Here is a 27,911-nt window from a genome sequence, read left to right on the forward strand (position 1 = left end):
CACATCTCATGTCTCATTCACCAGTGAGAAAACTTTGCAGTACAAAGTGAATAACATTACCAAAATAACCAACATAAACAACTGGTTTACATCAGAATTAGTTAAAGCACACTTTCGGTTGTGTAGATGTAGTATATCATTACGCTAATCCGTAAACGACCACAAATTTCATAAGCAAAACAATGTTTCATCAAAGTAGAATATCTGAATACATCTCAATACAAACATATCACGTACCCACCTTACCAAAATAAACAGTGCAACGACCCTTTCAGACCCTTTGCCTCCTGCAGCTGTTTGCATCTCGTGGTAAAGCAGTAAAGTTACTGATGTTCATTTGGGTTTTTGCTATTTGCTGATCCAGGCAGTTTTTGCTGTTATTGTTATAAAAGATGTCTTTCGTTTTGTGGCTCCTGTACAGGTTGTCAATTCAGCAGAAAGGTTTGCCATTCTCCCTCTGTTTATAGACAGGAGGTGAGCGCACGTGAACACACCGATGACGTATGGTGTCTGCGTGAAAAACTGCGCAGTGGCATTCAAATTACGTTTATGGATGAGGGACAAAAAAGGCAACGTCCGAGATCTATTTTTTGGTCCTACGCCTTTCACAGATGACATAAATTTCTACAAATACATTTAAACAGCTTAACCTAGTTATTGCTATTAGAATGTGAGTATACTTTCAACCAGCATAACTAAAAATATTTCTGGATCAAATAAGATACCCTGCCTTTAAAAACCAAGTGTATGTAAACTTTAATTTGGGTTATTTACTGTATATTGAGATATTATTGTGTGTTGTGGATTATAAGTAAACATCTGTTGGGTGAAATAGCATATTAAAAGGTAGTACTAAATGAAAACAAACTTTTTTATATAAATTTTAACATTTTACAGATTCATGAATGCAATGAATTCAATATTGACCTCAATTGGAATGCAGAACAGACATATCCAATGAAACTACAGTCTGAAGCACATACATGCTTAAATAACCCCATGATGTACTCACCCTCAAGCAATCCGAGAAACATATGTTCATCATCCTTCAGACCAACACATTTGGAGTCACCCCAGCAAATGCTCTTGCTCTTCCAAGCCCATAGAAAAAAGAGGGATCCGGGAACAACTTTTGACTTTGAAGCCCAAAAAACTGCATCCATGTTTCACATAAGTAATCCACATGGCTTCAAGGGGTTTATAAGGGGTTTATGGTCTTTTAAGGGGAATCGATGAAATATTGTAAAAACAAAATCATATTTTATACTTTATAAACTACAATAACTAGCTTCCGTTAACGATGCCCTCCTGGATCCACATGTGATTCACATCGTGTGAGTCCAAGACGGTGCCGCCACCAGAAGCAAGTTATTATAAGTTTGCAATGTGGATATTTTTCTTACAAAATCATATTGATTACCCACAGAAGACCTCTATTAACCCATTGGAGCCGTGTGGATTACTTCTGTGAAGGATGAATGCATTTTTTTGTGGGGTTTAAAGTCATAAGTTGTTCCCTGATCCCTGTTTTCTACCATTATAAAGCTTGAAAGAGCAAGTACATTTACTAAAATAGCTCCAAATGTGTTCGTCTGAGAAGATGATTTATCTCGGATTGCTTGAGGGTGAGTAAATCATGGATTAATTTTGATATTTGGCTGAAGTATCCCTTAAAAATACACAGCTAAATTGAAAATAAATATATAAATAAATGCATCATTTTGATTCACGTTCATTTTTAAGGTAAGGGCAAGAGCTCGGTGTAAATAACAGGGCTGAATAGAGCTACATTATCACCCTCCTAAAGGTCAAACCTCATGACAGTGAAGACAAAACATGAGCCATAATGGCACAAAGAGGCTTCAGCCTGCCCTGCTTGTTACGCCCAGTAATTTTGCACGTTTTTGCGCAATATAATATGTGTTCATGTTTCGTGTGTAAAGGTCTGTAGTCCAAACCGGCTGTTCTCTGTAGTACTTGAAAAGCGAAATCTGTTAAAGAAAATGAACTTTGAGCTTTATAATTTTGCAGGCATTATTTATGCTCTACACTCTTAAAAAAATTGGTGCTAAGTAGCACCAAAGTTTAGCCTGGTTAAAACCAGACCATTCTCAGTAGTAACTGAGTTAAGGTCTGACAAAGCCTCATAGACAAATCATTTCCAAAGGGGCGTCACCAACGGATGTCTCTCAAATGCCCCTGTGTCCAATTGGATAGACCTAAAACCAGTCACAGCGATGAAGGAGATGACGTATGCAGATCTATATCAGACTTTTGCCGGATCCAGTCGGTAAGAGAGCGATAACATCATTTTTTTTTTAGATATGAAGGCTTTGAGTGTTGTTCTTTGCTCGGGTTTTAACGAAAAGGAAAAGTTTAAATCACTTAAAGGTGCAGTGTGTAATTTTTAGAAGGATTTCTTTAAAGAAAATGCAAAATAATATACAAAACTATATTATCTGTGGTGTATAAAGACCTTTTATAATGAACCGTTATGTTTTTATAACCTTAGAATGCGACGTTTTTATCTACATACACCGAGGGTCCCCTTACATGGAAGTCGTCATTTAGTGCCACCATATTTCTACAGAAGCCCTTAATGGACAAACTTTTTGAAATGTTTGTCAGGTGGTGACTATCGTAGCTTCTTTATGTGTTTTAAAAGCGAGGGTTGGGCAGTGGGCTGTGCCGCTGGTTGCAATTCGCAACTTCACCACTAGATGACGCTAAAATTTACACACTGCACCTTTAAAACAGACGCAATAGCTGATTCGAACAAGTGATGTTCCATGGCGGCATCCATCTTTGTAAATGTACAAAATCTGATTCACCGTCTCTGCGCTGTCATCATCGTATAAAGTCCACCCCCACATTTCTAATTGGTGCCGCGATTTCTCTGCATTAGAAATGGCCTTGAATGGCCTCTTTGCCAGACTACTTGCAGAGCAAATCAAAATTTGCCTGAAGTTGTCTGGGTTTTCCCAGGCTACCAAAAGCTCGTAATCATAGGGGAACCATTTTTAGCGCTATATAGCACCTATGAAGAAGAACCATCCAGGGGTAATATAGCAGCACTATAGCACCAGATATGGTTCTATATAGCACAATATGGTTTTACACATGTACTACATAGGTGCTATATAGCGCTTAAAATGATTCCTTTAAGATTAGGAGCCAGTGAACCACTTTTAGTGCTATTTAGCACTGTTTGTTTTTAAGAGTGTAACAGGAACCTTACACACCAACAAAAGTTTGAAAAATGTGGTCATGAAAAACTGCTGCTTTAATATTTCATGTTTTCTTATTTCTCACCAAACAACTATACAAATAAAGTGTCATTTCAGTTTCACGTAATGCTTTGAGCACTGTGGCTGGCAGCAGTAGAGCAGCAATCTGCATTCAACTTCCTGTATGTTCCTAAAAACACAAACTCTCTAGACTAAACATCAGATCCTATCATTAGCACAAAGGCCTGGCACAGACTCACAACTGGCACAGGACTGATGAGATACAAATGGGCAAAAACAATGAAATTCCTTCTTATACTCTCTGTCTCTCATCCCACACACAAACAAACACACTCGCACACAAAGCTCCCATTGACACACAATTCTCTATTCACACTACTGGGTAAAAATTCACAAAAAATGACCTGCTCACCCTCATCAAACAGAATCATCACGAGAAATGATTGCCTATATATTAGTTTTAGATGAAATATAACCTCTGCACATGTCTTCTCAGTTTTCGTGATGTTCACCTCATGTGACTGTTAGGATGTCTTGAGAAAACAGTGCCTAAAAGCGCTTCATCAGCTCTCATTGGGATCAGCGAGTTTATTTTGGCAGAGCAACAACTAAATGAACACTCTCTCTCTCTCTCTCTCCTACTAAAGAAACTCCTTTAGTCAAGAACTAATTAGTCAGTGTCAGCACCTTATCTCATAAGGAGTTTTGTTTTGAAAGGCTAAGCATTTCAGATCTGGCCACTCCCATATTAAATATTACACATACGCACACGGGAAAGGCCATGTTTTAACATCTACATGCCAAAGTCACACATCTTTGGATAATCTGGTGTATTCATGCTGAGCCACAGAGCCTTATTCTCTCTCTCTGTGTGTGTGTACATCTAAATGTCAACAGTGAGATCACAGTTTAGCCATAAGCAGTGCTTTCATAAGCAATCTGAAAAAAAAATCGCAGTGGAAAAAGCAAAGCTGTCTTGGACATAACAGGAGCTGCTTTACCATCACAGCATAGCAGTTGTGTATCAGATCCAGAGCAAAGTTGACCTAACAGTGCTGACGTGGGACTGACCCAGCATCCCACCTCCCTCCCTAGTGACTGCTTGCTATTCATCGCCACTCTGCGCTTGGCTGTATGTCTGCGAGACAATGACGGACTCTTACGTTTCATTTCTACACTGCCACTGAAACAGGACTGGAACATAGATTTTAAATCTATGCATTGTTGATAGAAACGATAAGTTGTTACTTGTCTGTTATTTGTCATAGGATGAAATGTGCAGTGTTAATATGTAGCATATTAAGACACGAATGTAATTTCTTAAGTGGAATCGGATGTATACTGTATTGATGCACTTTTATTTTTGGCAATTAAATACACAGCTGTTTGCTATGCTAACAAAGTACATACAGTAAAAATTCTATTGGATTTAAAGGAAGAGAATGAAGATCCTTTGTAGATCCTTTGTCAGGTCTTACCGATTCTGGGGCTTTAATGAAGACTTTAGTTTGTCCGAGCTGATACTGGTCCTGGTCCATGTGTACGGAGCGCAGGAGGTGAAGTACTCCCTGTTTCTCGTCCCCGCGCCACGTTGGCCACGACTCCTTTGTGAGAATGGCGTACCTGAGACACAAAAAAAGAGTGGAAAGACTAACACAATGAGTTCAGCTAATAAAATGGTAATTACTGTAAGTCATTAAAAATACTGAAGATCAAATTGTGTGGGATGTTCAAATATATCTGGGAATGAATGAAAGCATAACACATAAAATACTTTTTCATTTATATAACATACAAAATGCCAAGTTCAAGTTGAAGATTGTTTAAATATGCAGTGTGGAGTTAGAATTATTCTTACTCTAAAAAGAAGATATTTATCAATATTTATAGAGCACTTTTAAGACACAACCGTTGACCAAAGTGCTTTACAAGGGATTAAAAACACAATATAAAACCAATACAAATACATGAATACCAGACAAAAAAAACAGAAACAGAATATTGCTATATAAAACAGAAAATATTTAAAGGATTAGTCAATTTTCTTAAAAAAAAATCAGGATAATTTACTCACCACCATGTCATCCAAAATGTTGATGTCTTTTTTTGTTCAGTTGAGAAGAAATTGTGTTTTTTGAGGAAAACATTACAGGATTTTTCTCATTTTAATGGATTTTAATGGACCCCAACACATAACAGTTTTAATATAGTTTAAAATTGCAGTTTCAACAGAGTTTCAAAGGACTCTAAACGATCCCAAACGAGACATAAGGGTCTTATCTAGTGAAACGATTGTCATTTTTGACAAGAAAAATTAAAAACAATGCAACGCAACTTCTCATCTTTCTCCGGCTGTGTGACAAGCCAGCACGACCTCGCGTAATTGCGTAATGATGTGGAAAGGTCACGTGTTACATATATGAAACACACATTTGTGGACCATTTTAAACAATAAACTGACACAAAGACATTAATTGGTATCATTTGACATAAAACAACGTCGGAACGGTCCTCTTTCTCCACACTTGTAAACACTGAGGTGTAATTTCGTATCCGTCATCCGTGACCTTTTGACGTGATGATGTACTGCGTGAGGTCGCGCTGGCGCGTCACAGGACCCAAGATAGACGAGAAGTTGTGGTTTAACTCTTTCGCCACCATTGATGAGATAACTCGTTAATTAAGAGAAAATGCTTCCCTTCCAATGACGATAATTTCCAGCTTTCCGCATTACCCCTATTATCCACCAGGTGGCACTGCCGCAACTTATACAACCCAGAAGTAGCGCCTCACGTGAAAGAACTCTGTGTATGTTTTAAAGATCGCTCTGCATCTGATCTCTATCAAAAGTCCTTCACAAAAATGAAATGATCTCAGCTTTTTGCTCAAAATTGGGTGTTTTTGAAGAAACCTACCCATATTTGAGAAGTGATAAAAAGAGAACTAATGAAGGTAGGATGAAACAGGTTTTTTTGTTGAAAGCAGAAGGTTTGTTCTTTCATTTGATATATTGTTTGTTTATATATTTAAGAAGAACATTTTCTGGAAGGCATTAAACTTTTGTAAAAATCATAAAAAATACTGGCTCTGGCTGGCAACTTTTTTAAAAACGCTGGCGGGGAAAGAGTTAAAAGTGCATATTTTTTATTTTTCTTGTCAAATATGAAAATCGTTTCGCTAGATAAGACCCTTATGCCTCGTTTGGGATCATTTAGTGTCATTTGAAACTCCGTTGAAACTGCAATTTTAAACTGCATTAAATTTGTTAAGTGTTGAGGTCCATTAGAATTAGAAAAACCCTGGAATGTTTTCTTCAAAAAACATAATTTCTTCTCGACTGAACAAAGAGAGACATCAACATTTTGGATGACATGGTGGTGAGTAAATTATCTGGATTTTCTTTTAAGACAATGGACTAATCCTTTAAAATTAACAAACCAGACATGGATGATTCAGACTATTACATTTAAGTAGAATGTAACAACTAAAGCACATGAATTAGTATTTGTTGTCATAATGGAGGTGGTATGTCCCGCAAATTATTAGAATGATGCCAATTTGAGCTTCAGTAACTACCTAGGACACACTGAAATGCCATCTGTTTTATATGTCCTGGTCTTAAGCATCCACTGTTTTACTAGGGTTAAGCTCAATCTTTCAGCTCTACCTGCATCTCTCATCAGAGCTCTTGGCACTCATAGCCAAGCAATAACTTTATCTATACGATAGTCACTCTTTCTGAAGATGTTTATTTAGTGAATGTGCTTTCTTCTCACTGGACATTTAAACACATGACTTTCAGTAGCCCCTGTCAGGCCGTGAGGATGGACGGCGTTTACCTGTTCAAGAACTTGCGGAAGATTCTTCTATAAGCATAGCCGGCACGCCTTACTCGGATATTTTCCTTCAGACCCAGATACTCCACCTGATGCTTCATTCTGAGAGAGAGAGAGAGAGAGAGAGAGAGAGAGAGAGAGAGAGAGAGAGAGAGAGAGAGAGAGAGTGTGAGTTAATGCTTTTGGCTTCAAAAAGTCCCTTTACAGAAATTATGTGATTGCCAAATAAGGAATTTTTGGTAGTTCCCCATTAGCCTCCACAAATTAACTAAGCAAAAGAAAATCAAAAAAGCACACATCCTACACATCCTGAAAATGAAGTGTGAGTGCTAATTATACTGCCCGACATGAACAACGCTCACAAACCATCATAACAGGAAGACCATTAGAGCCTGAACAATACAACGCACCGGTTCAGAACATTTCATTCCACATGTCATTCCAAAAACGCTACGGCCAAGAAGGAAAAAGGGCAGGAAAAGTAAACAAAAAAGGTGAAAGAACTGTCAGGATAAGAAACAACCATGCTGAGAAATAATATATGAATATCCTTTGCTACCTGGTTTTCCTTATGTTTAGAAGATGAATTCTGATGCATTTTAGATTTGTAACACAACACGTGTTACACAAGTTTTATGAGGCACGAGAATGTGACTGCAGACTCTCACCTGCTCTCCTCCCAGTCTCTGGGCTTTTTCGTCTCATTGGGTTTGATACAGCGGATGTAGTGGGGTGTGCACTTCATCAGAGTGCTCACAAGATCGTTGGCTTGTTTCTGTCATTAGTAAAACAAAGACAGGGTGTGAATCATCTAAAGTTAGACCTCATTTCTTTTTTTTAAACACCATTACAGCATTAACTTTAATCTTACACTCATAACCAGAAATCTGTGTGAACAGTGGTAGAGTTATAGTTTCGTATATAGGCAGTGAAAAACCTTTGAAACGTTGACCTGCAGTGTGACCACTGAAATTCATATTAAATGTATGCAATCTCAGCATTTTCCTCATTCTTTTCTAAATACCATACATGAAGCTTTAATAATCTCAAATAATTATTTTTACATCCACCTAGCATATAAACAGGTGAAGACTATTAAAGGCGGAGTGCACGATTTCTGAAAAATGCTTTGTAAAACACACTTGTAGCCAATCAGCAGTAAGGGGCGTGTCTACTAAACAACAGGTGTGTTCGACATCGGCTGCGGCTGGATGTAACCGATCGGAGAGATTAGCCACGTGCAGGCGGGGAGGAGCTGAAACGCTGTGAAGTCGGACACGCTGTGGTTCCAGTAGTTTGCTGGATTTACGTCAGGCATGGCTGATCACGTGGCGTTTGCTTGCTTTATCGCAGTAAACATGATTTGTAAGATGTAAACAACATAAAAAGTGTTGAATCTCCATGTATGAGCATGAGTGGAACTGAAGAGGCTTACAGAATATGTTTTTACAGGAATAAAGTTCAACATAAGTATATATTATTTAAATACCAATGTAGTGGGGTCTACTTTTTTATCCATTTTATTTGAATGAACATGACACAATATAACATCGCGACTACTAGGGGTGGAACGGTACATGTATTCGTATCAAACTGCTACTCTGATGTCATCCACTTGTCGTTTCTTGCAGCGCCTCGTGAAGTATACACACCTACAAGCCTACATTTTTTGTTCTTTAGTACATTAATATGAAATAAATATCCTAAAATATAATAAAAAAATTATTTAGGTAACACTTGTAATACATTTTACAAGTTTACTTCAAGTGGTATACATTTTTGTAATACGAGATAGTATGTTAAATGCATTTCAGTTCATACTCATGACATCTCACAATAACACCGATAAGGACACCTATGTTTTTAAGATTAGCTTAAGTACTAAAGTTTCTCTCCATTGTAAGAAAGAGAATTGTACCGAACCGTGACGCCTGAACCTTGATACGAACCGAACCGTGACTGCCGTGTTCCCTTCAACCCCTTGCGACTACATGAAAAGAGCTTTAACTGTTATAAAAATAAAGATTTGTGAGCATTCGTGGAACTGAGGGTGTGAAAATAAACACGAAACACACATGATTGTTGTCATGCGGTGAATCCGACCAATCGTGAAACTGCTGTGTCGTCATTACAGCCCGTGCAGCTCCTCTTCGCGAACTACGCTGGCTGACTCAGGCGGACAAAATTACTAACCGGCATGCACTGTTTCAAGTCAGCCACCGATCGGTCTGCGCAGCACGGCATGAAGTCGAACACACCTAATATCTTTGCCTGGGATGCGTATGTGTGGGGCAAGTCTATGAAAAGAAGGTCCAGATTCTATTGGGGTAGGGGTGTGTTTGTTTAGGTGATTTCAAATGTCAACATTGGCTTTCAAAGATCATGCACCCCGCCTTTAAGTGTCCACACAGAAGGGTGATCTTCCCTATGCATTCATACATTTTTACCTAAAACCACAAAATCAATCTACAACCCATATTACTACAAACAGAGGCAACCTACAAGCACTCAAAAGTCTACAAAGAGAATGCAGTTCTTGTAGTGGAGTCCTCCATATGTGATTCAGGAGGCTGAATGCATTGCTCACAAAGCTGTTTAAATCACAACTTACCTTAATTTTGCTTCCCACAGTTGTGGGTCTGCCTTTCTTCTCAGCATTCAGGTTCTCTGGAAACAAGGCACGGATGAAAGGTCTAGAGAAAGGAACCAAAGCAGACGGGAATGATTTGAGGGTGGTGAAATAGGGAGAAAGAGATGAATACAGCAGGAGAAAGAGACAGGAATGTTTTGAATGTCTCTGGTGCAGACCAGCAGGGTCACATGAATTCCCGACAGTGCACATTGCTTTAAAGTTCATCATTACTGGAAAAAGGCCAGTGTTTGAAGACCTGTGGTTTTTATCTAACACTCACTAACTGTTAGCCGAACATCCTCCCTAAGCATTTAGCGGTAATTACTGTTATTATACGGTTTTTTTTTTTGTAACAGCATTGAAGTGTATTTATTTAATATTTGTAACTTTCAGTACATGTGACCATTTCAACTATGCCACTGATTCGGCCTACAGAGCTTGTAAACCTAGAATATTTTTAACACCCAGACAGGATTTGTTATTTTTAAAGCAATTTCTTAAGTTACATTTGATAGCATTTCTATAGTGTACAATATCCAAAAATACCTGTATTGTGGAGGAGGCACAATAGTTTTGTGATGTTAGGGCCTTTCTTGCAATATTAAAAAAAAAACATAAGCCGGCTTTGTTCGTAAACCCTTAGGGTTAAAGGTGAGGAGTAATTGCATGGCTACGTCTGTACAGATGGACAATTACAATGTGCCTTTATTTCTCTTGCTTTTGTTTCATGTATAAGACCCTCTGGGTGGTGGAAAGAAAGTTTCCCCTGAACTGTGTGTGTCTATGCATGACAGCACGTGTCTGAATGCAGTCTGTAATGGGACCCCCAGTAAGATTCACAAAAGGGTGCACACAGTAAGGCTACAAGGAGACGCTAAGCGACTGCATGCACAGATGGCTTCTGAGGCCCATAAGAGGCGTAGGAACACATAAGACTGGTGGACGCATTTTACAGCCCTGCCTGAGAGACAGAGGACCGTCTGGGCTCTAAAATTATGACATCCCCGGCACACTTTTGTCATGGGCCCTCAGCCTGTAGCTGGCTGGATTATATACATATATTAAGATGTGCCAGTCTACATATTAAAAAAGGCCTGTATGAGAAGTCTTTTAGAGACAATCGTTAAAGAATAAGACAAGCGGTGCATGAATTTCCATACATTCATAAGATTTATTTTCTTTAAGCATTTTTACCCCTTTAAAAATAATGGGTCATTTAAACCCATGGTTGGCTCAGAATACACTGTCAGAAAAAATGTAACACTGGAGAGCTACCCTTTAAAGGAAAACAATATTTTACTATGTTCTTACCTCAACTTAGATGAATTAATACATACTTATCTTTTTTCAATGTGTGCACTTTTAATCTTTGTACAGCGCATTGTGAATGTGTTTGCATTTAGCCTAGCCCCATTCATTCCTATGGCTCCAAACAGGGATGAATTTGTAAGCCACCAAACACTTATATGTTTTCCCTATTTAAAGACTGTTACATGAGTAAGTATGGGGGCACAAAATATAACTCATTCAAGAAGCACTGTACAAAGACCAAAAGTGCACGCATTGAAAAAAGACAGGTATGTATTAATTCATCCAAGTTGAGGTAAGAACATAGTAAAATATTGAAAAACGGTGGTGTTTACCTTTAAAAAGGTCCTAATATATTCCATTAGGTACAGATGTCTTTACATTTGGTACCAATATGTACATATGTGAGATACTAATATGTATCTTTGAGGTACTAATATGGACTCTTTAGGTGCACAGCTGTACCTTTTGAAATGGTTCTGCCCCAGTGACAGGTGGGGTTCATATTTTGACAATTTTTTTGACCGTGTATCAAACCCAACCATTAGTTAAAATTAACATAAAACTAACAACAACTGCGAACGTTAATTCATTGTGTGTTGTTAAAGAGTATGATTTCAACTCAAAGAATAACCTATGGTATGACAGAGGAGCGACACTTACATTTCACTGCTTTGCATCAACTCGATCAGGTCGGTGAACAGCACATCCCTGTTTCTCTCACAGAAGCCTTCTGCATCATAAGACACCTGGAGAGAAGGTGCACACATACCGACACTGTTAGGACATTTAAACAGATTTTTTAGACACTTGAAGAGACACATTAAAGCATCACAAAGCATCAAGCCTTAAGTGAATTGTGTAATTTTTGCATCACTATTATAACCAAACGGAACTGCATATTGTTTTTTGAACACTCTTTCTGGCTTCCATTGGTAGGGCAAACAGGTAGTCCTGCAGCAAATTCACACAGTTGGTCGACCCAAGGTTGTTCTGTCAGGTTGGATGAGATGCTCAATGTTATAGATGCACCCTAGACCCTAGTATTATGGGGATTTCACTTTTTTATATTTGTAAAATCGATGTAGAAATGTGGATTTTAAGATTTATTATTTAATCAAGACTTTGCTTTTGTCCGTGGAACGTGCTCATTATAAATGCAATGGTCTTGCAGGATGTGAACGGCCCTCCCTGGCTCCCTTCACAGCACGCCTCATTGAACCCAAGGTATTTGGATGCCTACTGACAAACTCAACCACCCCAGGAAACAAAAAGTGAACTAGAAACAGAAAATGAGAAAGATACAGAAACGGACAAAAAGTGATAAATGATAAACTAACAGAACGTACCTTGCCGGCATAATGGTGGATGATGAAGCCCTGATTCCAGCTGTTAAAGTGCTCATGGTTGTTGATCTGCATTCTGAGCTTCTGCAGCATTGTCTGATCTGCCCCTTCACCCTTTGCATGCATAGTAGCGCACACATCATCCAGTATACTCATGATGCCTGGAGGATTCTGCCAATGACCACAAACAATCGTTAGTTAAATTTTAGAGAAAGCAAGACCTACTAAATTCTATATTACATTGGTTCTCAAACTGAGGGCTGTGAGATTGTGCCTGGGGGCCCAGTTTTCTGATATTGTATAAAATACATTAAAGGTGACATATCATGAAACTCTGACTTTTTCCATGTTTAAATGCTATATTTGGGTCCTCATCAGTGCTTCTATTAACCTAGAAAATTTGAAAAAGATCAACCCAGTAACTTAGTTTTGGTAAACCATTCTCTGTAAACATGTGAAAAATAGCTTATTGAAATTTGGCTCCCCTTGTGATGTCAGAAGGTGATAATACCGGCCCTTACTCTGCACTTTCTAACCACGGCACTGCCATTTAGTCCAGAGATCAGCTCATATGCATTTTAATGGACACATCCAAAACAGCACATTTTTGCTTACAAAGTGGCAATTTTAACATGTTATAATAAATTATCTATGGGGTATTTTGAGCTAGAACTTCACATACGCACTCTGGGTACACCAAATATTTGTTTTACAGTTTTAAAAAGTCTTGTAAATTCTGTATAATTAAATAAAGCTACTAACCAACAGCACTACATTATATAATTTAATGTGTTTTGTTTGATTCAAAATTTAGGTTTTAGAATTAGAATTTAGGTTTTTATGGTTTTATGTCATTTTTTTGGGGGGGACGCCGAAGGGATCCACCATACACAAGGGGGGGCCGCATGGCGATAAAGTTTGAGTAGCACTGCCATATTAGGCTACCAATCAAAAAACATGTCTGTAATAAATCTACATTGGGATATTTATGATACTAAAATGCATTTTCTCATCAAATGTTTTCTATGCATTTTACTGTTGATGTCCACGTATTTATAGTACAAATTTAGCTTTCGCTTGCTAATATGTCTCATCGGTTAGAATTATTCATGTTAAGAATTGTGTATATTTTAGTGACTATTTTGTTTATGTGTTTAATGACATTTTATTGTATTCAATTTATCATTTTGTACGTACATAAGCAATTTCGGCACTGTTGCATCGGCACTTGATTCCCAATACAAAATCTTGGTCCTAAAGCTAAACTGCTGTATGCTATATCTGTCCTAGATCTCAAGAGCTGTTTTTAGATCATATTTGTGACCTTGGACCACAAAACCAGTCAAAAGTGTAAATATTTTGAAATTGAGATTTATACATCATCTGTAGCCTGAATAAATTAGCTTTCCATTGATGTATGGTTTGTTAGTAATATTTGGCAGAGATACAACTATTTAAAAAACTGGAATCTGAATGTGCAAAAAAAAAAATCAAAATTTTGAAAAAAATCGCTTTTAAATTGTCCAAATTAAGTTTTGATATATTTACGTCAAGTATTTTCATGGAACATGATCTTTACATAATATCATAATGATCTTTGGCATAAAAGATAAATGTATAATTTTGAACCTTACAATATATTTTTTATAAATCTGTGCGACTTAAGACTGGTTTTGTGGTCCAGGGTCACATTTTACAGACTTCTGAAAGCAATCTAAATACATAAATCTGTGATTAAAGAGATCACTAATATCATAATCAAACATACTGTAAACTCAGCTGCCTATACTGTAAGACTGTCTCATTGCTACTGTGTTTCTCAGTTATGCATTTATCTCTCTGTCCATACAGAGTCCAGTCTGCAGGGAGTGAATAGCTACTCTCTCTACACAGAACACCACCAGCAAGTCTCTTACAGACAGGCATTAGCTTTCACCAGTGTGGTTTACAAAGGCATGATAGACAGAGATGAATGGGTTAAGATCTTCTTGTTGTGAATTTCATAGTCTCTCTGTGAGTGAAGCAAATTGAATTAAAGCCATTATAAGCTAGTTTGAGTCCATTAGACAAACAGTTATGGGAGGAGAAAGGAGGTTTGTGAATGTGAATCTGAATTCTTTTAGTCTTAGTTTACTGTTTGAATTTGGGAAGAACAAATCGGATAAAGTCTCTGGAATAGACAGATGCTTGATTTGCACAGTTAAACTTACAACTTTACTCTCAATGAGGTCACAGACAATCTTGTTGTTGAAGTATTCTATGGGAGTCCATCGAATTCCTTCTTGTACATACTCCTCCTAAAAAGAAGAAAGACATACAGAAATAACATGAATTCAGATCGAGCAGATGTGTTTGCACTTCTGTTCTGTCACTTAAGAACTCTGTTACGGGGTGTGCCCAAATAGGTGACCCTATAATTTGAATGGGCACCCCAGGTGTCACCCCAAATTTTTAATCTAGCACTGGTTATCTCTTCTAAGTCAGAGGTAGACAATCAGTAAAGCCAGACTGGTTTATTATTACTGTTATTATTATTACACATCACTGCAAATTTAGTCAAATTCACTGATGCAAGAATCACGAAAGGGATCAGCGTACAGATCACAGATTATGTGTAAGGCTGTCACGATTATGAAATTTGGCTGGCGGTTAATTGTGACAATCATGGCGATTAATTGTCTGTTTTATTGCTTTTACATTTAATTCTCATAATTTTTTTGTTTGTTCATGAAATAATTTTCACACCTAATCCTACTAAGGTCATTTTAGTACTGGACCAAATGTCTGTAGTGGCTGCAAAAAAAAAAAAAAAAATTCCTTACAGATTCTTAAGAATAGCATCCTTCACTTCCCAAAATTTGGAATTGCTGTTTTGGAAATGTATGCTTTACCTGGCAGTTCATACTGCTTATCAAAGTTTCGCAGCATTTCTTTAAATGCGTTGTTTTCCACTGTATTGAACGACTTTGCAATGTATCGCATTACACTGTCAGTAAAGGAGCACCGTCTGATACTGTCTCGTTTATACATGCTCTGCAGCTCCCCTTGTGTTTTTTAAAGAGATGTGCAATCATTGCGGTGATCTGAAATCATCGCGATGAAGTCAAACAATTGCAATGAGACGATTATTCAATCATTGTGACAGCCCTAATTATATGTAAATCCACATCATAACAACAAGAGAAAAATTTACCTGTTCAGCTTTCAGAGTCAACTCAATGAAAATCTGCTGCAGTTTTTCATTCACAAAGTTGATACAGAACTGCTCGAATCCATTTTTCTAAAAAGCAAACAGAAACGTACATGCTCCGTTGATAGTGTGGCTAAAATATTCCAGCAAAAGCTCTTTGTTTGATTATTGGTTCGGCTGCATTTTGTTAAGTTTGTGTTTTACATGCACCCTTATCCCGGACGAGCCCCCATATTTGTATCACTGTGTTTTTACATAAGTTTAATGTTTAAGCTTATATAAACTAATTGTTTATATATTAGTTCCTCATCGTGTGTGGTGCATTTCAGAAATAAATGCAAATTGCAAAGCAATTTGATTTAAATGTTATCCAATTTATCCTTTTTATGAGAATAACGCAGGTAGTTCTCTGAAAGTACTTCCTGATGCTGAGACAAAAGATTATCAGATTAGTCTGATAATCCTATTTATATGTAATCTGTATGCAGAAAGACAGGGGAACCAACCCAGACACAAAGATAAAGACAATTATAAAGATAATACTCTTACCTGAAAAATCTCAAAGCCATAGATATCCAACACTCCAATGTTAAGCTCCTGTTGTTCCTTAACCATGGCTTTATTGATTGACTACAGAAAACATTATAATAAAAGAGTTAAATGCTTACTCCATCACTAACTTATAGTTTTAAAGAGGGATGCAAGTGCGAATTGCATTTACCTCTACCAGGTAGTCAAAAACCCGAGCATGCAGAACTTTGGACAGAGCATCACGCGTGAAACACGCCTGCTCCACATTCAGCGTTACATCGATTGACTCTGATTTTCCCCCCCACTTGCCATCCATCGTACGGCTGGTGAGTTTTTCTTTCAGACGGTGCTCATCAATGCCCAATAGAAAAGCAGGAAATGCCAGAACTATGATATGAGAGCAAAAACAAAAAAGTCCTTATTTGCAAACAAAAAATTGCAACTTGTTCTTTTATGACCTAAAAACTAAGTTTGTTCTGATAGGGTTGTAAACAATAAAAAAGTGCAAATAATATATATATATATTTTAAGCTAAAGCAGAAAACAATAGCCATTTACATAAAAAACATCATAGCACAACCATTTTATTTAAAGATAAATGCCAAATTTCTAAAGGGTACATCATACCAGATCTAAAAACATATGACTCATTAGTGTAACCACAACAATAGATCTCCTCTCAAGAGAGGCACGGGTGAGACACGAGTCATTGACAGCCCTTCTCCTCCCCTGCCTCTTCACTGACTCACTCTCCCTAAAATGGGAATGTCCTAATTTAGCCCTGATAGTGATGCAGTCCGTCATATTGATGAAACATTGCTCTTTATTCACATATAAGGGTGTGGTAGAAACAAGAGCCCAACCAGCTATAAACAAAACAGGGAGTGTCCACGTCTCCCGATTACGTAAAACAAATATTTTCATTCAAACTAATCCACAATGAACACTGCGTTATCTAGCTTACAGGTTACTAAAAACCCAGAATACTTGACCCTTATGCTTTGAATACACAAATCAATTGTAGCAAAGTGGTTCTGCTATAAGCAGACGGCACAGCGGTTATTCCACGTGTGGTTTTTACATTCGCCAGCCGACACTGAATGTGTGAAAGCCATTGGCAGCAGACAGGAAGTCGGGATGAGGGCTGGGACGAAGGGGCAGCACAGGAAAGGCACAGATTAGCTTTTTGTCTACTCCCAGCGCAGCACGGCTGTATGCCACAGCAAACAGCCTCTGCCATTCAAGTGCATTAGTCCACCTGGGAGCTTTGGGACACTTGGACGGAAGGAAAGAGAGAGAGAGGGAGAGGAACTAAAGTGGTGGGCTGGGCAAAAGGAAGTTCTGTGCTTCACTGGGTAATTTTAGGTTGTGATGTAATGCACAGATACCAGGATATAAACAAAGCTTTATTTTCTAGGGTAATTTGGTGTGGCAAGGCAGCCCTGAGCTAACGCCATGAAGTTTCTACAGCTGCACATGGTTCAAATGGGGACACAGAGAATGAGTAAACCAGCCACAGCGTAAGCACGCCGAGACGGATATCAGGGTTCAGAGGTGAGGTTGTGAGGATCTGTGTACATACACTCTTCATTTTCAACAGCAGCATAATTCCCTGCTTCCCTGAAGGTGATGTTACCAAGGTGAAGAATTCCTGCCACAATCTGCAGGACCATGTTGCGGTCCATTCCTGAGATACCAATCACATCCATGGCATGCTGGAGTCAGACAGAGAAAGAAGAGAGCGGGAAGAGTGATACAGAGAGTTACAATAACTCAAAATGTTTAATATGTTTAATGTTTAAGAATATAAACAATTTTATCACACCGTCTAATGATAATACTAGGTCAATAAAACTGTTTAAATGACCTACAGCATACTTACTAATGTTTCCTGAAAATCATGCTTGTCGTTAATGTCGTCAACTTTGTAAGACTCTGATTGGTTGAGGTAAAAGTAGTAATCCAGGCTGGTAATTCCCAGACTGCTTTTCTGGTCCGCATTCGCTCCTTCTATAAGCTGTAAGATTACATCACACAAAGATCTCAAGTGATCAATTCCCTCAGCTGGTTACATTTCTCTCACCAAAACAAAAAGCTCCTAACAACAGTAACTCCAATAAAAAGTCCAGACTTGTGAAAAAAAATGACAACTCAGACAGGCTCCCTCTCCTCCAAGGAGACCGAGAACAACGTGACCTGCTTTTTAGAGCCAAATGGCTCCATCTTCCCTTCCCTGGATTTTATTGCGGTTATTATTCATTCAATTTTTCCTCACAACGCGATGTATTCTTTACAACCGAGTTCACGGAGACATCCGGCTCTCAGGTCCTGATTCTCACCTGGTAGAAGATGTGGAAGCTCCTCTCCCCAGGGTTTCGCATCACCACTCGTGACTTTTCCAAAAGAAAGTTGGAGATCTTCCCACCATCTGGTTCACCGCCGGAACTAAACTGAATCTCGAAGTATTTCCCCTGTCAGAGAAGATGAATGTTAAAACGGACACTCGTGATGCACTGCAGGTGTCTGTGTTTGCCGACACAAAAAGAAAGGAAATAAATGCTGATATGTGCGTCGTGGCTGTCTTCAGACATGCCCAGATTGCTCCAGTAATGACACTAGCAGCCGCTCTGAGACCTCAGAGCTTCTTTACAAAACTCTGGTGTCCTCTATATGATCCATTTGTGTCAGATCTAATCCAAAACCACATCAACCCCAGAGAACAAAAACAAGACCTACGTGTCAGTATCAGAATTTTAAGTAGGAAATGTGATGTATACATTTTTTTAATGTTGCTTGGGTATCTGATGTTTTCTAAGGGCTGATTAAAGCTATTTTCAATTCTATTTTAAAGTAAATGCTCAGTTTTCAAAGTCCTAATTACAAATCATAATCATGTCATATGTTAAAGGAAAACACCACGGTTTTTCAACATTTTACTATGTTGTTGCCTGAACTTGGATAAATTAATACATTCTTATCTTTTTTCGGTGCGTGCACTTTTGATCTTTGTGCAGCGCGTCGTGAATGTGTTGGCATTTGGCCTGGCCCCATTCATTCCTATGGCTCCAAACAAAAGTTTTATTTTGTGCCACCATCCTTACTCGTGTAACTACTCATGTAACAGTCTTTAAATAGAGAAAACATGGAAGTGTTTGGTGGTTTTTAAATTTATCCCTGTTTGGAGCCATAGGAATGAATGGGGCTAGGCTAAATGCTAACACATTCACGAGGCGCTGTACAAAGATTAAAAGTGCACGCATTGAAAAAAAGGTATGTATTAATTTGTCTAAATTGAGGAAAGAACATAGTAAAATATTGAAAAACGGTAGTGTTTTCCTTTAATGTGTCTTTCTTTCTATCCAATGACATACTTAATAATTAGTTGTTACTTGATTTTTTTCATTTATGTTTTAAATGTATCACACAAGCTTTTTTCAATGATTTTTACAGGATGTTGTTTAACGCTTACAAATCGGCTGGAGTTGTTGTTCCTCACAGTCTTGGCATTCCCAAATGCCTCCAGCAAAGGATTGGACTGCAAGATGATGTCTTTGACATGCTGTGTGAATACAGACAATGAAGAAGATGAAGAAATTTAGGAGGAAAACTGACATTCTGTACATTGTGGAAGATAAGTATCTTACAGACTGGACTGAGACTAAACAAGGTCAATAAAACAACACACTATTTTGTAGTGGCATAAGAGGACTTAATGTAATACACATTTCAAAATTTGAATATCATCAGCCATGCCCACGTCTGTATCAGCTGGCCAGTAGACAGATAGGAAGATGCCCTGGTTGTATGGCTGCATTGCTATTATAGTCAGAAATGTCACTTATCATGACAAATCCATAGACTAAAGTTTAAGTTCAAAAATTTGCATTGACAAGTATTTAGAGAAATCCAAAAGTCTTATTGCTGGTGTAAACAAACTAGAGTCAAGGGCTTGTTTGCATTTGCAACACCAGGAAAAATATAATTTGCATATGGGCAGAGATTAAAGAAAAACTGTGGACCACAAGTGTCCGACAGACAACTAGACAGTAAAACAGTGGAGTATAAGAGACAGACAAAACAAAAGAAAAAAAAGAGCAAACAGAAAAGTAACACCACAGATGGACAAGGATGCACGATACAATAGTTGTGGTCATTTGATCATGATGCAATGTGACATCACAGGGACAAGACAAAGAAACAGAAGAGTAGACACAACAGAGGGGCTTTCTATCTTACTACAATACTTTATCTTGTTCAAACCATGACCTTCAAAGCACATGTAAGGCAGACCCAGGCCCTTCACTAAAATCTTAAAATACTTTATGGGTGGTCCCCCCCCCACAACAATGACCTTGGAGTAACGTACCCTGCTTAACTATGAAATCATTAGATAATACAATGGGCATCATTTTTTATGATGTATATACTTTGCAAAGGATAATTTATACATATCAACAGAGCATTAACGTAATCCGATTTATACAATCAACAAGTGTCAGTCTTCAGATGTCACTCACATGACTTCTAAAGAGGCTGAAAGCGAGATAAAGGAGAGATCAGAGGGGGATTTTAAGTGCCAGATGGCTGCTGGTGGGTTTTGGGGATAAAGGGATGATATTAAGATACAGTATGGGGGTTGAGAAATGATGTAGGATAAATAGAAATAGATCTCAGGAAGGCCATCAAAATGAACAGAAAGCTATTTGTATGTTTGTCTCAAAGTGATTGCGCCTCGACTAACCTAAGATTATGTGCGTGTTTGACAAATTTCATGTTATTATTCTGTCCAACTCACCTGAACTCTGGGACCTCCGCCTGAAACTTTGGAGATGTAGCTCATGATGTACTTTGCTGCTACTGTTTTTCCTGCTCCACTCTCACCACTGAGAAGAACATAACAAAAAGGTTAATAAATGTAGTAACAGACACAGATGTGCTCTTTACATTATGTATGATGATTTTATGCCATTTTTACTCATTGATCTAAACATTTCATAGACTACTAGTTATAAAACCTAACCCTAACCCATACTCTAAGCCTAACCCCAACCCCCAGACTTTCTTCTTAACACTAAACACGTTAAGGTCAAATGAGAAGGGAGCACATTACATTAAGTTCCACAAAGACAAATTCAAGTGTCATGAACCAGCAGCAACACCAACAGAATTAAATGTTTAACAGTACAGTTAAAATTAAAAAATTGTATTGCTGTTAGTAAAAAACAATCCTCTTATTTTTCCACATACAGTAGTTTAAAAACACGAAAAGGAGGGGGTTAACAAGCACAAACAGACTCTTGTGTGCCCCTTAAGTTGGCACCATAGTAAAATCTGCTTAGCAAGTTTTAAGAGGGTCAGAGAGGGTTTAGTGTGGTGGTCTCTTTGTAAATCCTTATGCCCAATTAATTGAGTAGATGCAGGACTGTGCGGCTTAAATGGGAATTCTGTTATTTGACTAAATACATCCCTCGACTACTCCATATTGAGCCTGTAAGTTTGGTTAAGGTGTTTACATGCTTTTTTCTATAATTGTGTCTGATGGCATGCTCATGAATTTGTATTTAAAGGTAAATGTTCATGTGTGAGCCCATGTGTACTGTCATATGTGCATATGTCTACAGATCTGCTTTATGCAGCACTGTGTTTACGTGTTCAACAAAACACAAATAAAGTAAAATCAGTAAGGCACAACGCAAGTCTTATCTGTCATTTAGCACTTAATGGCATATTGTACAGTAGCCTACTTAAAGTTGCTAGCCTGGGTGCCAACCGAACGTAGCCCTCCCCAGTCCCCACAACATTTTAGGATGGGAAGTTTGGTCTGGAGTCACTCCGTTGTGGCGCTACTATGCTCGAACAAAAACTGTTCGGACCAATCAAATTGTCAGGGTGGGCTTTATACGGTGATGGGCAGATGATCAACAGTAATGTAATCAACCACGTCACCAAAGAGCGCTTGTGTTGAATCCGTTTACAACAAAGATGGCTGCCGCTGGAGAAATGAGATGTGAAGATTTTGACATCGAGTCTTTTCTAGAAGATATCGACAGCGCGTTGATTTTAAAAGAGGAACAGAAAGATTCAATCAAGGCATTTGTTGATCAGAAAGATGTTTTTGCCGTTCCTCCTACGGGATTCAGCTGGCTCCGATGGTCGCTAAGAAGACAATGAAAATGGGCGTGCGCGACAACGTGGATATAACTAGCGGTCGTTGCCAGCTCCTTTTACGGAAGCCTGTAGATGAAGTTCATCTAACTTACAAGTGGTAAGAGATAGTCTGACTGTATGACTTAGTAAATCACTCACAATGTCGTGATATGAATGAAATGTTTTAAACATAGTAGGTGTTAATGTACGTTCGCTAACTCAGACTTAGTACAATCATAATGTTAGTCTCATTGTAGCGAAATAACTAGCAGTTCAGGTCAGTCTGCAAAAGGACAGATGCCATTTCAACATACGTCACACACCCGGTTGCTCTGATTGGTTGTAGGTCTATCCAATTGAGTGCAGAGGCATTTTTGTCCTGGTTCGGTTGAAACCGAGAGGCAACCTTCCTATCTCTCTGATGAAGCCAATACGGAAGTGATTTAAACTGCAATTTATCAACTGGCCGCTAGAGGCAGGCTCCAAAAGGGAGTCCTCCATGTTAAAATGCCCAACTTTACAGTTGAAAATAATATGTTTACAGCCTGGTACAAAAAGTATTTTTGGTATGTCTAGCTAATTTTGCTCTTTATGACAACTGTGAGGGGGGTGAATTTTTTTGTAACTCATCCGTTTAAATGATATTATGCCTTAAAGTTCTGCATAATTAAGGGCGTGGCCACTTGAGTGACAATTGAACAGCCACTGCCGTCACTAGAGTCAAGCTAGGCGGGCGTGGTTTGAGCAATAAGTCACTTCAACTTCGCCCACGTCCCGCCGCTTTACCCATTTTCGGATATCCGCGAGTGATGCGCGGCCAAGATGGCGACGGCAGGCACCGCCTACTTTAAGCTTCAAAAACGATCTTCATAAACCAGTCGGTGAAGTCACGGACACTACGTCCATCTTTTTTTACAGTCTTTGGTTGAAACACGCCCCATGATCACAGCCCAGTGGAGCAATATCAGACTCAAATTCTGACTAGAAGTTGCTACAGTACTTAATATACAGTTACATATACAGTTAATATACAATTACCCCAAGAATAAACTTATATTACCCAACAAATGTAAAATCCATAATGCAACATATATCCAACATGAAAAATAAGGTGTGATCAATGAAGACACCAATATGAGGTTGTGTCAGTACTTTAAATGATGCTGTAAGAATTGCAAAACATTGATCCTTCTTGCACTGATGTTTAACATTTACTGTATAATACCTATCCAGGTACTCAGTGGTTTTCTTGCCAAAATGTTCTTACTGAAATATACAGTATGAACAGGACTATGTATGTAAATGCTCGTCATCATTCTATAGCTTTAACATGATAACCAGATGAAATCCTACACCTTCGCTTCCTGAAATCCCTGCAGGCAGATCCAGGCTTTTTTGTGTCAACGTTACATCTACAACGCAAATGTGCTGAATGTATTAAGCCAGGCTAACTACAGCAAACCACGAAGCATTTTAAAACTGTCAGTGAACCAGATGAAAATGGCAATCATTAAAGCTGTTGTTTAGTAACACTGGCACCAGGTCTTATTCTCCATCTCTGACTTGCTTCACCCTCTACTTGTCTCCTTCCGTCTGCCCTTTGCCTTTGGCAGGGTCGTACGCATGGAGATGTATGTGGTTTGGCATATGATGACAAGAGAAGCGGGTTTATTTTTCTTTATTTCGTCTTTTACCCATGTCAGTAATGCCGTTTTGAAAAGGCACAGCTGTGGAGCATTAAAAACGCCTTGAGAAAGCAGTACGAACCTCATTACATCACACCGCAGTAACACTATATACCTTCTACTGTACCTCGTGAGAATCTCTCTACTGTGCAGTGTAATGCACCCGTCTATCCTCTCAGTACATGCAAAGACTCCACAAGTTCTTATGAGAGATTTAGTTGGCATGTGCTTCTCATTCTTTTGCCTTAACTTTCCACCTTAAAGGAAACAACGAACTGGCTCGTCCATACATGATGAAAGCTCTGGGATCCCGTTCTTATTGATCGCTACAGCACACACTGTACACTCGATTGAATATGTCATGTTGTATTTTTGAACCAGTTTTTACTGTTTTCTACATAAGATCATCATAGATAAAGAACATCTTGTGAAAATATAACCTTGATATCTTTAATACTGACTGAGTAAGGTCATGTCAATGATTGAAATCAAACTGATGTTCCCAATCTTATAATTGGATTATAAGACTTCAGCCTGGATTTCAGGGTTGAAATTCTGCATGTGATAATCTTCCAAACATAGACACAGATGGATGGATGGATGGAGAGTGAGTGAGAGATCAGAGAAAAGAGAGAGTCATTATTCTGTTTCATTCAATGTCTACTATGTGACGAGTCATGAGTCTCATTATTATTCAGCAGGAGAAACGTCCAGTCAGCACATAAAGCACTGGACACATGTGGGTGTAACTGTATTGTTTCATACTGTAGAGCAAGACCACGAGGCCTGCCACACTAACAAGATGATGAAGTCTTACTGATCTCAGTAGAATTGTCTATTAATGCTCTCCATTAGATCATTTGTGTAAAGTGGTTTCCTTTTGGAGAATGCAGCGTATTGTGTTCTATCCTTCCGGTATTGTTCCTATACTGAACAATACTGATTTATCATACCTTTATATCTTTGTGTATACAATGAAGATTACCATAACTAAGAAGGACCGAGAAAAGATGTGAAAGATACTAGACAATAACAATACTAAGTCATCAAAAGCCAGATGCCACATGGCCCAAGACAATAAATGAACCATTGCAATGCAACCAAACACACATACAAAAAACATGATTTTCACAGCATAAATGGGTGTTTTCCTGGACAGGGATTAGCTTAAACCAGGAGTAGGCCTTAGTTTAAAGGGATAGTTTGGGCAAAAATGATATTAAACCCATGATTTACTCACCCCAAAGACGTCCGAGATGCATATGTCCATCATTTTTCAGACAAACACATTTTCAGTTATTTTAGAAAATGTTTTAGATCTTTCAGTTAATCAAATGTGAAGTTATGGGGTCCACGTCCTTCAAGTCCAAAAAATTTGCATCTATCCTTCATAAAATAAATCCAAACGGCTCCACGATGATAAAGAAAGTCCTTCTGAGGGTAATCCACACCGTTTTGTTGTAGAAATATCCACATTTAAAACTTTATAAACGAAAATAACTCGCTTCTGTTAATGCCGCCATCTTAGTCGCGTCCGCATTCAAGACGAGAGCTTACGGAGGTTTCTGTGCTGCTGCACTTTGCCCCCGCCCTCCAAATTCGTCATACATCACTAAGAAAAGTGCGTACACTACGCTAATACTCTCTCCTGAATACAGAGGAGTCTAAGATGGCGGCGCTATCGGAAGGTAGTTATTTTCGTTTATAAAGTTTTAAATATGGATATTTCTACAACAACACCGTGCGGATTACCCTCAGAAGACCTTTATTTATCATCCTGGAGTCGTTTGGATTTCTTTGGGGAAAGATATATGCACATTTTTTGGATTTGAAGGACGTGGACCCTGTAACTTTCTGTTTAGCATCTGAAAGATATAAGACATTTTCTAAAATAACTGAAAATGTGTTTGTCTGAAAAATGATGTACATATGAATCTTGGAAGGCTTCACAGTGAGTAAATCATGGGTTTAATATCATTTTTGGCCTAACTATCCCTTTAATTAGGAAATATAACTAGTTTTAACAAACATGCCTTACTAAAAACATTAATTGTGTGCATTTTGAGGCAAAACAAAGGGCACTGTATTTTAAGATACACTCACCTAAGAATTATTAGGATCACCATACTAATACTGTGTTTGACCCCCTTTCGCCTTCAGAACTGCCTTAATGGCATTGATTCAACAAGGTGCTGAAAGCATTCTTTAGAAATGTTGGGGCATATTGATAGGATAACATCTTGCTGTTGATGAAGATTTGTGAGATGCACATCTAGAGCATGACGCTCCCGTTCCACCACATCCCAAAGATGCTCTATTGGGTTGAGATCTGGTGACTGTGGGGGCCATTTTAGTACAGTTAACTCATTGTCATGTTCAAGAAACCAATTTGAAATGATTCGAGCTTTGTGACATGGTGCATTTTCCTGCTGGAAGTAGCCATCAGAGGATGGGTACATGGTGGTCATAAAGGGATGGACATGGTCAGAAACAATGCTCAGGTAGGCCGTGGCATTTAAATGATGCCCAATTGGCACTAAGGGGCCTAAATGGTGGCCATTACACCTAATGAGAAATTGAACAGGTGTTCCTAATAATCCTTTTGGTGAGTGTATGTCAGTGCAAGTTGTTTTGAGTTTGGACCGCTCTTACATTTATTTTAGTCTAGGACTTGTCTAATCCCTGTCCGGGAAACCGTACCTAAGTGTCCTGGAAAAGGTTTACAAGAACTGCCCATGAAAAACAGGTCACTTCTTGGTGTAATTGTTTTTTGAAAAAGCTATAAATGTACTAACCATAACACAGCTGACCAAACACTGCATGGACAGCAACTTCACGAAAGGCTTTGTTTACTAATCTGGTTCATAAGAAATTTACTTTGTCTCTTTATGTGGTATAAACGTACTGGAAGCTGTTTACTGTACAAACAGTTAAGTGAAAAAACTGCTGAAACAGAGGCTACAGTCACTGTCTAAGCCACAGGTGACATCAGACCAGACAGAAAATTTACCTCTCTGCAACTTCCTCTGCTTCACAGTGTTTACCCATAAAACCCAAACATTCAGATTTGCAGGATGGCAGGGTGAAATCTGGGACATAACACTTCCTTTCAGAACTGAAAAGTTTAAACCGCTTCTAACCAGACAGAGTGAATGTGAGGCCTTTTTTTCCTTATAAGGTGTAAATTTACACTTATAGAGTGTAAGTGTATTTCATTTTACACTTGTGGTAATGGTACCAAAATAGCCCAGCTGCACTACTTCCTGAACTTCAGCCAGCTCCTTGTTTCCTGTCTGCCATTATTGGACAAACTGATTAATCCAGGTGTGTCTGATTATTGTTGTTGTGACTACTGAGGTCAGGCACACCTGGATTAATCAGTTTGTCCAATAATGGCAGACAGGAAACAAGGAGCTGGCTGAAGTTCAGGAAGTAGTGCAGCTGGGCATAAAGCCTATTGGGATATTGTTTCTAAACAGGTTTCCTAAACCAATCCTCCATACCCCTCCCAAAAGTTACATTTTTAGACCAAACGGTCAATCCCTTGCTTAACAGCACAAAACCCTTTAAACTATTTGTGACGCTGTAAAATCTCAATGTAACTATGAGCATCAACGTTTCATTTCATTTCCTTGATTTTCCATTATTTAAATCATTAACTTCAATTGATTATATGATTTTATTTTAAAACAGTTAATGAACAGTATCATTGAAGTAATGATAATTCACGTTCAACTCGAATCCTTTTAATGAAAAGGTGCACTATTCCTAAAATCTCGTGTGGCTCTCCCATTAAGAAACACATGCCAAGAAAGGCATTATCTGACTGATTTGTGTTTCTGCTAGCATCTAAACTATCACTCTTCTGGGTTACAGTGAGACAATATGAATGCACTTTTAGAGATCAAAAGCTCTGCTGAGACTTTCAGTCTCCAATAGGATCTAAGCATGAAAAACCTCCTGCAATATCAAGTTCATGACTGAACAG

At 38.4% G+C, this 27,911-nt stretch overlaps 1 protein-coding gene across 2 annotated transcripts in view; it reads right to left on the reverse strand.

Moving 5' to 3' along the window:
* The window catches only part of myo1ea (myosin IEa), a 59,476-nt gene that overhangs the window by 6,566 nt on the left and 24,999 nt on the right, over positions 1-27,911 (reverse strand). For both annotated transcript variants that reach the window (XM_073858942.1, XM_073858941.1), the window contains exons 5-19: positions 20,887-20,967; positions 19,561-19,650; positions 18,431-18,562; positions 17,974-18,108; positions 17,674-17,806; positions 16,282-16,478; positions 16,110-16,190; positions 15,564-15,650; positions 14,581-14,667; positions 12,374-12,541; positions 11,688-11,773; positions 9,696-9,777; positions 7,753-7,859; positions 7,088-7,186; positions 4,727-4,871 (exon numbers count right to left, since the gene is read on the reverse strand). In XM_073858942.1, the coding sequence (XP_073715043.1) occupies positions 4,727-4,871; positions 7,088-7,186; positions 7,753-7,859; positions 9,696-9,777; positions 11,688-11,773; positions 12,374-12,541; positions 14,581-14,667; positions 15,564-15,650; positions 16,110-16,190; positions 16,282-16,478; positions 17,674-17,806; positions 17,974-18,108; positions 18,431-18,562; positions 19,561-19,650; positions 20,887-20,967 (1,710 nt within the window). The remainder of the gene's footprint in view (positions 1-4,726; positions 4,872-7,087; positions 7,187-7,752; positions 7,860-9,695; positions 9,778-11,687; positions 11,774-12,373; positions 12,542-14,580; positions 14,668-15,563; positions 15,651-16,109; positions 16,191-16,281; positions 16,479-17,673; positions 17,807-17,973; positions 18,109-18,430; positions 18,563-19,560; positions 19,651-20,886; positions 20,968-27,911) is intronic.

Source organism: Misgurnus anguillicaudatus, chromosome 21 (genome assembly GCF_027580225.2).
Source record: "Misgurnus anguillicaudatus chromosome 21, ASM2758022v2, whole genome shotgun sequence".
Taxonomy (NCBI): domain Eukaryota; kingdom Metazoa; phylum Chordata; class Actinopteri; order Cypriniformes; family Cobitidae; genus Misgurnus; species Misgurnus anguillicaudatus.